The 16,569-nt window shown below is 35.5% G+C and overlaps 1 protein-coding gene across 1 annotated transcript in view; it reads right to left on the bottom strand.

Moving 5' to 3' along the window:
- The window catches only part of LOC149797563 (uncharacterized), a 71,229-nt gene that overhangs the window by 33,916 nt on the left and 20,744 nt on the right, over positions 1-16,569 (bottom strand). Inside the window, exons 12-16 of the mRNA XM_089962441.1 lie at positions 5,903-6,121; positions 4,649-4,903; positions 2,631-2,849; positions 1,701-1,943; positions 122-156 (exon numbers count right to left, since the gene is read on the bottom strand). Of these exons, the coding sequence (XP_089818567.1) occupies positions 123-156; positions 1,701-1,943; positions 2,631-2,849; positions 4,649-4,903; positions 5,903-6,121 (970 nt within the window). The 3' untranslated portion in view covers position 122. The remainder of the gene's footprint in view (positions 1-121; positions 157-1,700; positions 1,944-2,630; positions 2,850-4,648; positions 4,904-5,902; positions 6,122-16,569) is intronic.

Raw genomic sequence — 16,569 nt, 5'->3', positions numbered from 1 at the left:
ATCCACTAACATAGATGAACAAACTGAATAATAATAATAATAATAATAAGAAGAAGAAGAAGAAGAAGAAGAAGAAGAAGAAGAATAATTAAGGATTCAGCATGCCTTTGTTATTATTTACCTTAAATTGGTATTCGGTAGGTCATTAGTTGTTTCCTGAAAACCATCAGTGTCATTGAATAAAAGTGAATAAATAAGCTTAATAATAGTAATAAATCGTTGAAATTACAATTAAATGAACATAGTTTTATATAAGGCTGAAAGGGAAGTCGTGGTAGGGTATTTGATAGAGTGTAATCCAAAGGATGCAGATTCGATACCTGCCTAAGCAAGCCCCAGTATACTGGAACGGTTTATTCTTGGGACAGAACTTAACTCTCATTTTCTAAGCAAGAGACAGGAACATTGTGTTGAAAATGGGGTTCACACCAAATAGAAGATATTAGGCTAAAGAAGCAAAATCATTTATATTTCTTTGCTTTCATGTAAACGATGAAATAAGCTACACCGTATTCAGAGCATTATTAACCATTTAACAAGTAAGGATAGAGAAGACACACAGAAAACAAAAATGATCACAATTACTGTGCGGTCTTGCACGTCAATAACATTGATAATACTGGAATAGTTAAATATTCATCTGATATATCTCCATTTCTTATTTATGATTATATATATATTTCTTATTTAATGCGCGTTGGTACTCATTTTAATCTACCAGCATTACTAACATAGAAGAAACATGTTTGGTATCATTGTTTTGCTTCTACTGGCAAACTAGTTTTATTAATAATGTTAGACGAAATATATTCTGAGTAATCAAGATAACATTTGTAATTCCAGTGCAGGCGAAGTTTTGTACAAACCAGTGCAATACTGGAAAACATGAATACAGGAGATTATAGTATCAACAAATTGTTTACAGAAGAAAAGGATGGATATTTCGATAATTCTGGTAAACTAGAATTATTACAAATGTGTGCAAATTAATGTTCTCGAACATGATATATAATATTATTATTTTTACTAGCTTTTAGTAACACTAATGCAAGTAACTAACGAACACTCAAATAACAGCAGTTTTTTTCACAAATCCGTGCAATATTACAGTGTCTGCTCTTTTGCATTTAGAGCAAAGGCGAAGCGGCCTTCCCTTGCAACAAATCTATTATACACTGACATTCGTCCACCTTAGAAATTTTATATATGAATGTCCTACCAGTTTTAGTTCTGAGGAAATTATTAAACTCTAGACATGAACAGTTTTGATTACACAAAATGTCATGACTTGTGAAAATGGTATCCGTCTTTGCCTTATAAGTTCCATATTTAACAGTTGCACTGTTCATGCAATACTTTCGATTTCTGGTCGTGTCTATAACAAAATGTTAAATAGAATGGGCATTAGACCGATCATGATAATCAATAACAGCTTGTTGTAGTTAGAAATAGATAATGAGATCACGTGCTCTACATTTTGTTTTGTTAACCCTTGGGTTCAGTATGGTTGGGCAATTTGCGGTTGCAAAATATCAAGTCCCTATAATAATACTCTAGTCTAAATATTTACATTATATTTGCATCTTTCTTCCTTGCTAAATTCTTAAAACTGTGTCATGCAATTGCTTGGATTGACCTTACTGCGACCTGTATAGTTTCAAGGCAAAACAATATCGATAAAACAGCAAAACCTTGCTTACATCTGTTTATCCAAGACATCCGATGCAGTTTCGAAGCGCTTTCTTAGTTGCAAGAAATGTCTTGAAGCCTGCTTTTCAGCTGCGTGCTTTAACCTGTTCTCATTTGAGGCTTGGTTTTGCTTGCAATCGTCGCTTGACGCAAAGATATCAGGCTCAGTTAGGATATATTTATTGTCAGACTCATTATCATTCATTTTATATTTGTTCAGCTCATCGAGTAGCAGAGCTGCATACATTGCTTCCCTATAAAAAAAATTACTGTGTAATCTCCACTATCTTATATTTTAACTAAACATTGCAGAATTGTTATATATATATATATTGCAGAATTGTTATATATATATAAATATATATATATATATATATATATATATATATATATATATATATATATATATATATATATATATATATATATGGTACTTGCGAAAAAGCGCCGTAACTTAAGTTGAATAATCCAACAAGAAATAAGAAAAGATAATCAGGCATAAATCACTTCAAGTCAGTAATATTATTTAATTTTATAATTGGATATTTGATTTCTCGTCCAAGCTATACAAATTTAATCTATCAGAGATAGCATTGGCATCATAACCCATTACTGAAAAAGACATTCTTTCTCGGTTTATGTTCCATTCTTATTGTAGCATCTGCGACCATTACCATCGTCGTCCTTCACATCATCATCTGAGGAGATTGAAATAATAAAAGCGAATAGCAATGATTGATATTGGGCAGATACATAAGGAACGAATAAAAATACTACTGCTTCTACTACTAATACTACTACTACTACTACTACTACTACTAATACTACTACTAATGACAATAATAATAACAATACTAATAATAATAATAATTGTGTCATTAATTCAAAGCATGTAAATTCTTGTATTAGCACAAATATTTCAAACTGAAAGCATGATATACCTTTTTAATTCAGTTTGAAGATCGTAAATTCTCTTGGCCTGTTCCAGTTTCTGATATATCGACTTTTCCTTTTCTTTGTCAATGGCTGTTTTTCTTTGATCCAATGCAGATTGGGTTCCCTCACTTGCCTTGTCCTCAATCAGATCTTGAACATCCTCATTTAAATCATCCAGTATACATTCTAGGATGTGTATCTGCTTGCTCTGATTTCGGACATTTCTAATGAAAGACATGAATATGCTATTCGAGTATAAGTTTCTTGGAAAGACTTTTGTGGTGTTACATATTTGCAGGGATAGAAGTTATTGTTTGTTACGGCTTTAAAGTGTTCTTATGAAGTTATTAAGATTCTAGCCAAATTAATAACTTTGCTTTGATTTTTCTCGTTTTGAGTTTCTCAGCTATGCATACTCGTTGATGCAAATGCCACCTTCTTATGCACATCATTATATGAAATTAACATGTATAAATTTTGCGTAAAATTGTAATACAAAGAAGATATATTTATCTTTATTACAGTCCACCAACATTTATTGCATAATCAGAGCCTACTTACTGAAATGTATTTCAAACATTATACCCCGTCTTTAGAAGATCAAAATTTTGTCTCTGAGACCAAAGAAAGAGAAGCTTACGTTTACGTTTACGTTTTCGTTTACGTTTTCCTTTCCCATAGCAAACCGATCTCTACATAATAATGTCACATTAAAGTATAATACTAAATACGTTAAAAATGAATGTCTTAGCGTTCATTCGGGTGGCACCTTCTTCTGAAAGAAAATGCGTCAGTCAATTGTTTTGTACCCATCTTTTTGGTTTTCCTACAAGATATTGTATATAGTCTCTGAGTCAATAGAAGAAAAATTGACATCTATTATTTTTTAATGGCTTAGCATTCACAATAATTGTTTTTCATTACTAAACCTTTGCTCCGAGGTTATAAATATTCTTGTGCTAATAACTGTTTGCATGGTTTCTCAAAGACATCTTTACATTAAAGGTATTAAAATACTCGAGATACATACTTGTAACTGTGCAGGAAGACACGTCTACCGTGGGAACAAACTGAGTCACTATTTATTGACTAGAGATCAAATGATTGGCTACTACATTAACGTGGAATTTATTTATTTATTTCTCCTATACAAATATCTGTTATTCCAACTTCAGTATAGTTTCTGTCTATACAATTTCAAAACTTTTCTTCGGCCTAGAAATAATGCACCCCGTGTTCATTATTTAGAAAGTTTGCACACACTTTAGTCTTGAAACCCATGCAGGATGTATCACACAATAAAGTATGCATTGCTTACAATATTTCAAACAGGGAGAGTATAGCATTAGGTTGATAAGTTTTAAGTTAATCATGCACATGTATTTATTTTTTTGTGCTTTGGTCAAGTTTCAAACTTGCTGTAAAGTAAATGGTATTTTCAAACTAAAAACATTCTCTACCAAGCATTTTTGTTCAATATCAAATGCGATCTTGAGGCATGCTTAAAATATTTCTCAACATTTTGCTCCACTTCTGATATAAAAAGTATAGACAGGGATAGAATCAGATTTTTTTTTTTTTTTGGGGGGGGGTATTGTCAGCAACCTGGCAGTGATGTGTCTGGTGATCACCTGCATATGTACATTTCAGATTGAGACCTTGCACTAATAACAGTTCGTTTTAATTAATAATTGATAAATTCATCCGACTTTAGGTCGAACATGGTGAAATACGTTCATTACATCTGAACATTGAACGGTAACCATGTAAAGACTTTGTAAAACCTGATACCCTTTCGAGATCGACCATGTACTGAAAATAATCATCCGTTACTTGCATGTAAATATATATGTCCCTCAATGCGATGGCCATCAAGATCCTCTAGTTCTGTGGTGTAAATTGACTTCATTAGTATAGCCACAAAATGTATTGTGGCATTGTCTTGATTTACCTTACTTTGAAGAATACAGCTGGAGGACGTGAGTAAATATTTATATCTGTATGATACAAAATCCTTACTTACATCTGTTTCTTCAACACACTCAACGCCGTATCAAAACATTTCTTTTTCTGCATAAAATGTCTTGATGGTTCATTTCTTCCACCCTCGTTGTTATTCTGATTATTTTTCTTCCCTTTCACTATTTGGTTTTCATTCCCTACATCTTTTGGTGTAGGAGATCCAGGATTTGACAGGACATTTGTATCCACCTCTGAATTATCATTGGGTATACAATTGTCCAGCTCCTCGAGTAACTGAGCTGCATAATCTGCCTCCCTGTGGAACGAACATATATTTCTGTAGCATACACTGTTATTGTGTTCATTTTAAGTAAATATAACAAAATGTCGTTCATATACATGGTTAGCTTGATGGATATGTCCTGCTTTGAATATCTTAACCACCTCTATAAAATGTTCGTGTACGAATGCTAAAGGTGTCATTGGACCCAGTTACGTTCTGTTTGTTGTAAATTTGTTTCAATATGAAACTAAGTTTGTCTTTACCTTGCAATTATTAGCTGTAAATACATGGAATTTATTCATATAGCCAAGTGCTTTAAATTGCTACCTGACAAATGTCCTCTTGATCATTGACCTTTTTTATCTTAGTTTTAGTGTAGGAGAGGCGGAGACAGACATATCTGGGTAAACGTGTAGCCTAGTTGCCAGGTTGGACATTGTGCTGTTACAAAGTATCTAAATGATATTTCTGATTGTGTGGGTGTCATTCATTGTAGCTACCTAACTATAATTTTGGAATCTTATATACAATATAGAATTCAAGCATCAGCTGTCATGAATACGCTCGACGATGAGACAGAGACAGAGAAATCAGGAGTTGTAAACATGCAAAATTGAAGTATTCTCAGCCTTTTCAGTAAGCAAAATGTGGATGTGTCGCAGAGTCCATTAAAAATATGGTATTTAAGTATCCAGATCACAATATTTACTTAAACAGAATATATTCAATTTAAATGTTATATAACCCACAACGTTAAGAAAATCCGTAGTTGCGCAAGAATCATGTGCTGTTTTCGTTTTATGTGTAGTTTCTAGATGGGAAACATTAATCAATATCAGAAGTCCGATTATGGTTCTGGCCTGACAAAAATACCAAGGCTGCTCCAATTGTCTGTATTTAATAGCAAAAATGAACATTATTTACTCATATTACAAAAGATACAAAAATGTAACTGACAAGAGCGGGTAAAAGTTAAAGGATGAACATTCATTTACATGAAGAAATAGTTTAAAGGCGCAAATACCCGCATACTTTTTTAGCTCAAATTGAAGTTCATAAATTTTCTTCGCTTGTATCAACCTCTGGAATTTTGAACTGTCTTTGCCTCTGTCAATGGATGCTGTTCTTTGATGCAAGGCAGATTGCGTCTCTATTTGTATCTTGCCCTCTACCAGATCTTGTACATCTTTGCTTAGATCATCCATTGTGGACTCAACGAATTGCTTTTGTTCGAACTGACTTCGAACATCCCTAATTAAAAATAAAAATATATATTTAATAGGAACATCAAAAGAGTTCAGTAGTGTTCCACATTGACTAGTGTGCCCCAGTTCTAAAGTGCTTTAACAGAGTTTAAGGGTTTCAGTTAATTTGATACCCTTATATATTATCGTAACATAGTTTATCTTCTGCTCATGATGCTTTTCAAGAAACCTCTTGGTGTAGAGGATCTATTGTTATGTATATGTTTATATGACATGTGCATGTATAATTGTAAATGTGAATATAATACAATATTGTGATAGCAAGAGAGGTTCATTCTTTATTAAATTATATCAACGTTTTTGGATAATTCCTTGCTTATTACTGGGCTTTTCCTTTCAAATAATCTGCACATATTGTTTAAAATTTAAGATCATGTTTTAAAAACAAAGATGTTCCTTGTATTTACATATTCGCACAGAAACAACAAAGTCACGTTAATACGAAGAAAATAAAAATGCTACGCTCTGAAATGATCGCTCATTGGCTAATGCGCCTTGAAAGACATACGTGCTGCCTGAACATTCCCGAACAATAGTACTTTTTCAGTACCCTTTATTTTTCTTCTAAACCGTCTTTTCGCATGGTGTCGAAGTAATCAAAAAATAGATAGAAATCAATTTTTGTTGACATAGATGCACTTTTGTTGACTTCATTGACGTTTATGAATTAATAAAATTTATCTTCAGATGTAGTGGATGAAAATATTTTTAAAGTTACAAATTTTATAGAACACTCGATCTCTGTCCACTTAGATTTAGTAGAAAATGATGCCTGGTTTATAGTTGAAGGGTTATTTGATGACATGCTTTATGATCGGACCATTAGTATAACGTTAACGTGGGATTTTAATTTTCAGAAACTTTGGCATACTTTTTACATTTTCATAAATTCAACTGACTTTGGTTTCTTTTTTTTTTTTTTTTCTCTTGTTATTTTGTTCTGCAGCGACACAGCAATATATAATGTGTTCTCACCCAATATGATCATCCTTTTTAGGACAACTTTTCAATTATTTCGCTTTGATCGGAAAATTCTTAATAAAACAAAACATATTTCTATTCTTCACAAAGTGTATGCATTTAATTCAGTCGGTAGCCAGGATGTTTTGATTAAAATTGTTTATCAAGCATGAATATTCTCCTCGGACTTCACTTGGTGTAAGTCTGCGTCATCGCCAGAAACGAAATTATAGATGTTTCACCAGACATCATGCAAAGTGTCAAACGTGCGTTTATGGACACGGGTGGATTCATTGATTGCATCCAAGGTTTGAATTTAGATGTCTCAATTTTAGCAGATTTGAATTATCCCGCAAACTTGAGTCATTGGCTTTACTCTTACAGTTTAACACGACTGTGTGTTTGGACCCGAAAAATACTTTACCAAGACTCTACAAATATGTGTGAAAGTATAATCGAGCAAGAATATTCTCCGTGCGTACTTAGATGTGTAAATCGGTTGTAGAATTTTGGACTGTCTCCAGTTACAGTACTTCATTTAAGGTTTAGTTGATATGATCAGGATGTTCGAGCGTGTCTTTATGAACATCATCAATGGGTCAGCTAACTATGCGCAATTGTCTCTCTAACGGTTGAGTACCAGAAGTATTGTATCATCCATCGATGACGCTGTCAAGAATTACTTTGATTACCTTTCCACTGAAGACACCATGTGTGTTGTTGAACAACATTATGACGTTTTTGACGCCGTCAATCGTGTCTTTGGCACGTTCGTTGTATTGTACTTTTATAAAATCTTTCCTTGGACTTCCAGTAATGCTTCACATGGAAGAAAATATAAAGATGTGTCATAAACCTGACATTCTACTGGTCCTTTCTTGTTTGGATCCCTAGCCTTGTCGCATAATGTTGATAATTTTGCTTGTTTCGATCTCGCAGCACAGATGCATCCATATCAAACGTGGGATCTGATACATTTTCACATGAGTCATTTTGTATACATGATATATTTGTTTTATACCTTTTACGAGACAACCGTAATCTTCTTCCTCTAGCCAGGTTTGCAATCACCGAATTTGACAGCAGTTCTTCAGCGGCTTGATTAATAATTTTACTAACCGGACCTGACATCATTGCTGATAATGGTTATGTAACTGGAACCGTCTTTGGTTGTCGAGTCACTAATCGCCGTCATCAATCTCGAATCTATTTTTCAACGACAACATTTGTGATGATATTGACGACTCGCCAAGCAAATTGTTTATCAACTGGTACAATTTGTTGCCCTGTGAACATACCTTGGGTATTATCACCAAGGCCATCTCCACCATATGTCGCGTAAATAGGTTTCCTCGTGCTAACAACGCGCATCGAGTTTATACGTCAACGCACAATTTTCATTATATTGTAATATCAGGTTGATATTCAAGGTACGATTGCATAGTCAATGTTTCAGCACTCAAGTCTAATAGAGGTCAAACTTGGTGAACAAAAGTAAAATGAAAGTTTTTCAACCATGGATTGTTACACGAAATATACACGGGCGTGAGAGTATTCGATATTATATCAGATGGGGACACAGTAGAGGCGAACTCAAACAATATATAACTGTTGAAGAGTCGTAACTATCACTAATGGGGTCACAGGTCAGATTAACCTTAGTTGTAGCAGTAATCATGACACTATTGTAATTGGTGCCTTTGGGTCCTGCATTCAGATATCCTTGGTTATAATAATATCTTCAGGAAAACCGAGAATTGTTCTCAACGATGATTGCGCAATATCAACCGCGTACGTTGGAGATTCGATTGTATGGTGATCCACGAGTATGCTAATTGTACAATCGCGATTGGTCACCAATAGTATTCTTCATCGGACCTCTTCATTACTTGTATCAATTTTATATGCTCCAGTGGAACGTCCAGGTTATGCCACTGTCTGATCAAACACGAACGAATTTTTTGCGGGCAATCCCCTAAACGGCAGCGATCGAATAGTATACCAACTCCAATAAATGCGCAATGACGTCATTGCATTTCCGGTATTAGCGACTTTTCAGTAATAACAGGTGAGTAGAAAGTCATAAAAGTCGGCTTAATAGACGAGATCTAATCAATGAGATAACGATATGAATTGTGTTTCCATCAATGCAGCCATTGTAGCATTAATATCACGCAACCCATTAAGTTTCTCAGAATTCATCATCAGTTTTGTAATATACGTCACTGATGCCTTAAGCACTCTCCTACATTAATGTGATATGTTATTTGGTCCATGATATCGTTGGTGAGCACTTGCTGAAATTCGACGTGGTTTCATAAATGCCTTCTGTTGCGTCCTTGCCCATACCAATTGACCCACTCAGTTTTACCAGTCGATTCACAAATGAATCCACTGGAACACTTTTGAACTCTTTGGCTGTTATGACATTATTGGCAGTTTTTAGTAGTTTTTGGTTGTTTCACGTTTACTTCTGAGCTTGCCTTCACGACCAATGAGACTGTATCAATGTTTATGTGGTTTCTCTTCTAATTGGAAAAATAATCTTCTTCTGAATAAAGTATTGCTCGTCGTTGTTCTCATTCAGACCCATAGATTCTTTGAAATAATGATCTGTATGTTTTACTAAAAGTATCCCAATAAGCGTTGTCGCCTCGCTCGCCATACTCTGCTATGGTGTCTGACATTTGATATGATTAATATGATTATTACATTGTCGTGACAAATCAATAGTGAGAAAAATATATGGGTTTTTGGTGTCCTTCGCAAACACATCCCACGAGTACCTGTAAGCACATCAAGACCATTTCATGCATGAGACCATGCGCATCAATGCCACCAATCGAACATTTTGAGAACATTATGATGTGGTTGATCATCAGCCGAAGGTGCAAACATATACAACCGATTCCATATCAGCTTTCCTGAAATCATATTCAGCAACAGTTAAGGTTTTCCTGGTCCAGCAAACAATTAGCAAGCGAACTGACTTAGAAAAACAGGAATTGATCCCGTCACCATCCTCGACTGGTATGGGCTTTGCTTGTGACGAGAAATCAATCAGGTCAACATTCTTTGGTAGAACTAAAGGTTCCGGTTTTTAAAAAACAAAATAGTCGACCACGGTGATGTCCCTGCTGAATTAACAAAATTACCAGGAATACCACTTATTAAATATCGGGGGGGGGGGGGGGGGTAAAACGTATAACTGGATACAATTGATGTGGGCTCGAGAAACGGCTTGATATACAACCAACCAAAGCCTGTTGATGACCTGTTAATCGTCTTGATGATGTATGTTACCGACATGTACGTCAGCCTGCTGACGTGGATCTCATCAAAACATTCAGCAAGTGTGGCTGCTGCACTTGAACGCATTTATGCACGTTCACTATTAACATAGCCACGAACATTATAAGTTAATTCTGGAAACGAATTTCTTGGATGGGTTGCTTCCCTGATTGTGAAACATATGTTCAAGATACCTGGGAGCAATTAAATCGCAGACTTGCAGAACATTTATTCGGGCATCAATGCACGCAGGAATTATTAATGATCTCTGATATGAGATACTAGCCCCTCGAATGCTGGCACTTGGATTGCATACAAATATCGGATCTCAAAGCGATTTCACGAATGAGTAACGCGACGTCCATTAGTCATACAAGCACTAAAAACGAAATCACGAATTAAGTCAATGCGATTCGACAAAAGATTATTAAGGTTAACCAGAAAATCACCACCGTTAGAACCACTCGGAAACAATTTAAAGCACCGGGAGAGTTAGACGTCAGCAACCTTCGTGCTACTAGCCCAGTATGTTCCAACGATATGTTTACTAGTTCGGAACGGATTGATACTTCAAGACAACCAACACATTACCGTTTGGTTCTTGAACACCTCTCAGAAGTTTAACCATGGAAGGCATAGACTACTAGCCGGGCATTTGTGGGAGAGGAATTACATGCCGTTCCAAAGAACATGGAACTGTCAACAAGATCTATTTTAAAGTACTATCAGAAGTTCTTGGACGTCAATCAATCATAAGTTGATCCACACTAGCATGATGCCTCAAAATGTCTTGGCTCTGCTAAACAAAATATGTTCTTTCAAATATTTGCTGTTGTCAAATTCGTTCGTGAGTACGCTTCGATATCTGAATCAACGTCATTTTTGCTGATATGCATCAGCAGCGAGTCTCTGTATCTGACATGACCCTGGAGAAATGATTTGATCTTGTTATAATAGAACCAGATATGAGCCACTTCGACAAGTCCAACACGAACGAATCAGGATTAATTGATTTTGTCATCTTCTGCTTCACTTTTGTATTATGCACAGTAACAAGTCCACCATCAAATATCTTCCAGGACTCAAATGCTTGGTTCGCGAAAAGCCATCGAAGTTTGTCTTGCCCCATATCACGAAGAAGGTCGACTCGAACTCGTTTTCGTATATTTTCCATTGTTTACCCGAGTACAGAATTGTTCATTAATTTAAAGAAATCTTTTTCAAAGTCATTCCTGGAGGCTGTTGGCGAATCCGTATACATTCTATGTACGGTGCCATCCATGCGCGCTGTCGAAATCCAAACACTCGAAGGACTTTACTTACACGCAATTACAATCGCTGGTACAACTAAAGATTTTGCACAATAAATATAGAATTGCGATTGATCCGGAGACGTGGGACATGCTTAGTACATTCAGTAAATTTACGACCGTATTCATTCATGATTGCACACGGATAACGTGATAGCCGCCCACCGGGCACGAACAAGGCTTCTTGTGCCTGTTAATAATGGTTATGAGTATGGTGTAGTTGTTCAGGACATTGTGAATCAACTTTCAAAGAAGTATCAGTGGTCATCATTGCTGTTGTAATTGCGTACATATTCTGTATGTCAGCATCTCTGTGGTCAATCCACTGAAATTCATCGACAGGTAACGGCTCCATCATTCCCCAGCCATAAAGGTTATTGATGTAATTTACATTATTTTACTGATTGAGAAAGATGGGTCATACTCGTTTATGATTAGGTTGTTTACGCACCCATATCGATGACTTGCCATTGATATTCCGCCACTAAGGGCGCGCTCAATAAATAAGTTTTGGACAACATCGGTCAGCATTTCAATTTCGATTTTAGTTTATCACAGTAATGTATCCGAAGCTATTCCAGGTGATGAAAAAGTAATGTGCAGGTTCGAGGTTATATACGTGCATGGCAGTGTCACGAAATTTTTCAGCTCATAAGAAAACAACAATACATCGATACGCAGATACAGATAATGATATTCACCGATGATTTGGCATTCAAATACCGACCAAATTGTTTTGCGCGAGCGTTGGCGTTTGCGAATATACCTTCACGTGACATCAACAACAAAAAATCTGCAATCGGTGGCGATTGAATTTTATAATATGTTCCGTAATTGCTTATGTACTCACATGGGAACGCACCTGTTTTAGATAAGTAGTGAGTTTGATTTTCTCCACCGGTAAGTTACTTATTAACATGTCGAGGAACGAATTCGGAGACTGTAACGAATTGATGAACTCTCATTGACCCAAAGGGAACCTGGAGCATTTTCCACGTTGCTTCGAATAACCCTTCTTGGTGCTATTGACGCTGATCCTACTGCTTCCATTATTAGATGACCATTATATCCACACAGGTTATGAAGCACTACATGGATGGGGCAGATTCGTAAGTATAAATTGCATGCACATTGCGAAGCTCCTCTATGCGCGCCAGTGATGTCAAACTGATCACGAACTTTGAAGCAGCTTCCATCCATTGAATTAAAAACTCTTTCACAGATCCACCATTAAATTGCTTTTGAAAAGCTCACTAGTTATAAACATGTCTTACGGTGAGTAGAACTGTGACCGGATCCATTTCGCCTTAAGTTCAAGCGATTGAAGAAAAACCTCAACTGAGTGCCGGCCACGATACAACATTGGTGACTCATTTTTTCCATTACACCTACCTAATGTATAACAAACCTCGCAAGGAATATTGGTCAGCAACTTGTGTTGTATTTGTTCTATCGCTATTGGGTGCGAACAAATCTTCCACTGGAACGTTGAGACATTCAGATTTTCGGACACTTTCATCTTCCTTGCACAACTGTAAACTTCAAAACCTTTTGTATGGTGCTAGCACTATTGTCTGCTGTGGTTTTCACTTATCCCACAGCAAAAAGAGTATGGTTAGTGAACAAATTGTTCGGTGACAAATATATGTATGCAACGACTTCATGAATATTTCTTACTGTCGTGCTTGTTGTGTCGGTATAGAAACCTGCCAAACCTTTTTTTCTATACATAATAAAATAGCAATTCTGAGCCAATCATATCACTCAGGAATAATGAATCAGTATTGGTTCGTTCGCTTTGTATATGTGGGGACAGTGTAAGCGGGTTGGTCTTAATCCAAAGTAAACACATTAACAGCGATACCTCGCTTAAAGGTTTCAAATTTGTTCAGTTTACCCTTAGTAACCTGTACGGGGATTTCTATATTGCTAAAACTAAGTTGACTAAGGTGATGTTAGTATTTCAAGGTTCGTCTTCATTATAGAAGGATTGTACACGAACAAAATCGCCCATTCGAAACATCGATAGTCAACTTTCTTAACATATATCACTGACCGTGAGAGAATACTAGTTGGCTTTGGAAAATAAAGCGATCCACAAAACAGCTGATATCGAGAAATACGTCCTTTGGCTCGTGTTTGTCTCGAAGGTTCATCCTGATCAAGAGTTGGTGTATGTTTCCAAAATCTCCATAACTGCAGTTACAATGACAGTTTTGTTCATTTCAATGATTGTTTTCTTCATCTCAAATGCACCTAATAACATAAGCATATCAGCTTCTCATTCGTCTCTTTGTATTCATACATTATGCTCAAGTGCAAATTGTGTTAGTTTTTATACTGCTGATGTTACATAAGGATCCATTGCTATATTAGCATCGAGCGGAATGAGTTGGTTCAGTGCATCTCTTGGTCCCAATAATTCAAGTATGTCGGATTGTGCATATTCGGTATTCGTATTCCAAGTTCTTGTGAAATCAATTCTGCCTGACACACAGTCGGCATGCTTATTTAGTAAAGCTTTATCTAACTGAAAAGTCCGAAAATTATTTGTTGAAAAGCATTTGTAATCTACCAAGATCACATACTTCAATGAATTAAACCTATATATAATCTTTTTTATTTATATCACTGGGTTCGAGTCTCGGATTCAGCCAATGTGGGTATGTGAGAAAGCTTGCCAGTAGCTCAGTAGCTTCTCGTGGTCAGTGGTTCTATCTGGGTTTTTTTTGGGTTCTTCCTCCACCATTAATACTGGCCGCCATGTATAGCCTATCGTGTGCTAAAAAATGGCGTTAAACCCTACAACAACAACATTTATATCACTGTTTCGGGCGTTTGTTCTGTCACAGGTCTTGGTGCATATGTCTCAGGTGTTTGTTCTTTTGTAATAACTTGTTCAACCTATTTCTAATCTTGGCCGAAGCGCACGACAATCTTCATGAGCAGATTTACAGATCCAACAAAGTTGATTACGTGATTTGACTTCAACGCCACATTTAAGGCATCCTAGAGCAACTGTGCCAACAAAATATGCGGGAAAATGTGATTTACGGTATTTCTAACGGCATGTTCCGCCACGCATAGTTCTTATTTTTTCATGAATACATATTTACAGTTATTGCGTGGCAAAGCTATGGACCTACTATATTTGTAGAATTTTAAGTCTATAATTGCATCGATCTCTTGTTTCTTTATTATTATATATTTGATAGGTTGTTGTACGGAAGTAAACGTTTCAAAGTCTAAAGGATAGTACAGATAACTGATGTATAACAATAAACTATACGACACTTTTTCATTCATACATTGTACATACTATACATATATTTTAAATTTATCACATACACATACACATATTTGCACTTTAAATGGAGTTACGATATGATCCGGGAAACTGTGTATTGACCGAGTGAATGGAATCCTCACATCCCTCTAAGTGTGTCCGCTACAAAATGTTGTTCTACGATTTTTCTTGTTCACATATGCAAAATGACAAGTTGATTGTTTTCTTTTTTAGTTTCCTTTTTTTAATTCACATTTTTTAAATCAAAGACACACTAAGATTTAAACATAAACAATGGTTGTTATGCACTACTAACACGGTTAGCTTCTTATGCAGTGAACCGAAACTGTCAGACATTCACGTACTGACGTATGGAAATTGGCGTGGAAAAAGGGCAAAGCGAAATGACGAACCAACAAGAGGTAATTAAAAGCGTTTTAATATATTGCCAGTGCATCTAAGTCATTATTCTGCTTTAATTAACATTTCCAAAGACTCTAGAATTCTCTCTCTCTCTCTCTCTCTCTCTCTCTCTCTCTCTCTCTCTCTCTCTCTCCCCTTTGGACGGTTTGATTAAACTTTTCATCAATCATAGGTCCAGAGACATCGTCGTATGACAGAAGCAAACAGGAACTATTAATACTTTGTATCCTTATGTTCATATGTCCATCTATCATCTATAATTAATGAACAAGTAAAAATTAATCATTGATTTATAGGCCTGCAGTTGCAAGAATATTTATAGCTTATACGAATAGTATTTGCTTTATAACAACACTTTAAATGACAAGCTATATTAATGCATATGGTATAAATAAATAAAAAGATTAAAAATTATCTCTCTCTCTCTCTCTCTCTCTCTCTCTATATATATATATATATATATATATATATATATATATATATATATATATATATATATATATATATATATATATATATATATATATATTATAAAATATCATCAGCCCGTATAAAAATATATCTGCCATAGTATATGGTAAAAAAAACATGGTTTCTTTATCATTCAGGAAAATATTGTATAGTTTCAGTCAATAATAGAGGCCTGACTGAAAACTTTACCATGCAGATCATTATCATAATAAAATTCGTGTCTACCGTAGTTGTCTCATAGACGCTTTTGCAGGCTACTGGTCGCTTTTTACACAGACCACTGCAACTATCTGATGTAACTCCGGCCACTATTTGGCAACTTGTTTGGCCACTCAACTTTCATTGATTATTAATCTACGGTTTGCACATAGTATGTGGGTTTTATGTAAGAATGAGCAAACATTCATAGCGATAGACCACTGTGACCTAAGTAAAACTAAAAGAATAAAAGCAGTCATTATTATTCTAATACATATTTTAAGACGTAGAGTTGTAACAGAATGTAATTTACAGATGCGTGATGAACATTTACTATTTTATCGCTTTTGTTACATACTAATCCTTGTTTCTTGATAACTATGCCCTGGATATTTCCCATGCCACTTTGTATGTTATTATGTTTGCCTTACCGAGGGGACGGGTCATCTTTTTGGAATTCGTGCGACAAAATATAGCTGTCTGATTAATGCTCAA

The sequence above is a fragment of the Sinohyriopsis cumingii genome, chromosome 6 (genome assembly GCF_028554795.1).
Source record: "Sinohyriopsis cumingii isolate HCF-2022 chromosome 6, ASM2855479v2, whole genome shotgun sequence".
NCBI lineage: Eukaryota > Metazoa > Mollusca > Bivalvia > Unionida > Unionidae > Sinohyriopsis > Sinohyriopsis cumingii.
Note: the sequence above shows the minus strand (reverse complement) of the source record. Positions and strands in the feature narration are given on the sequence as shown.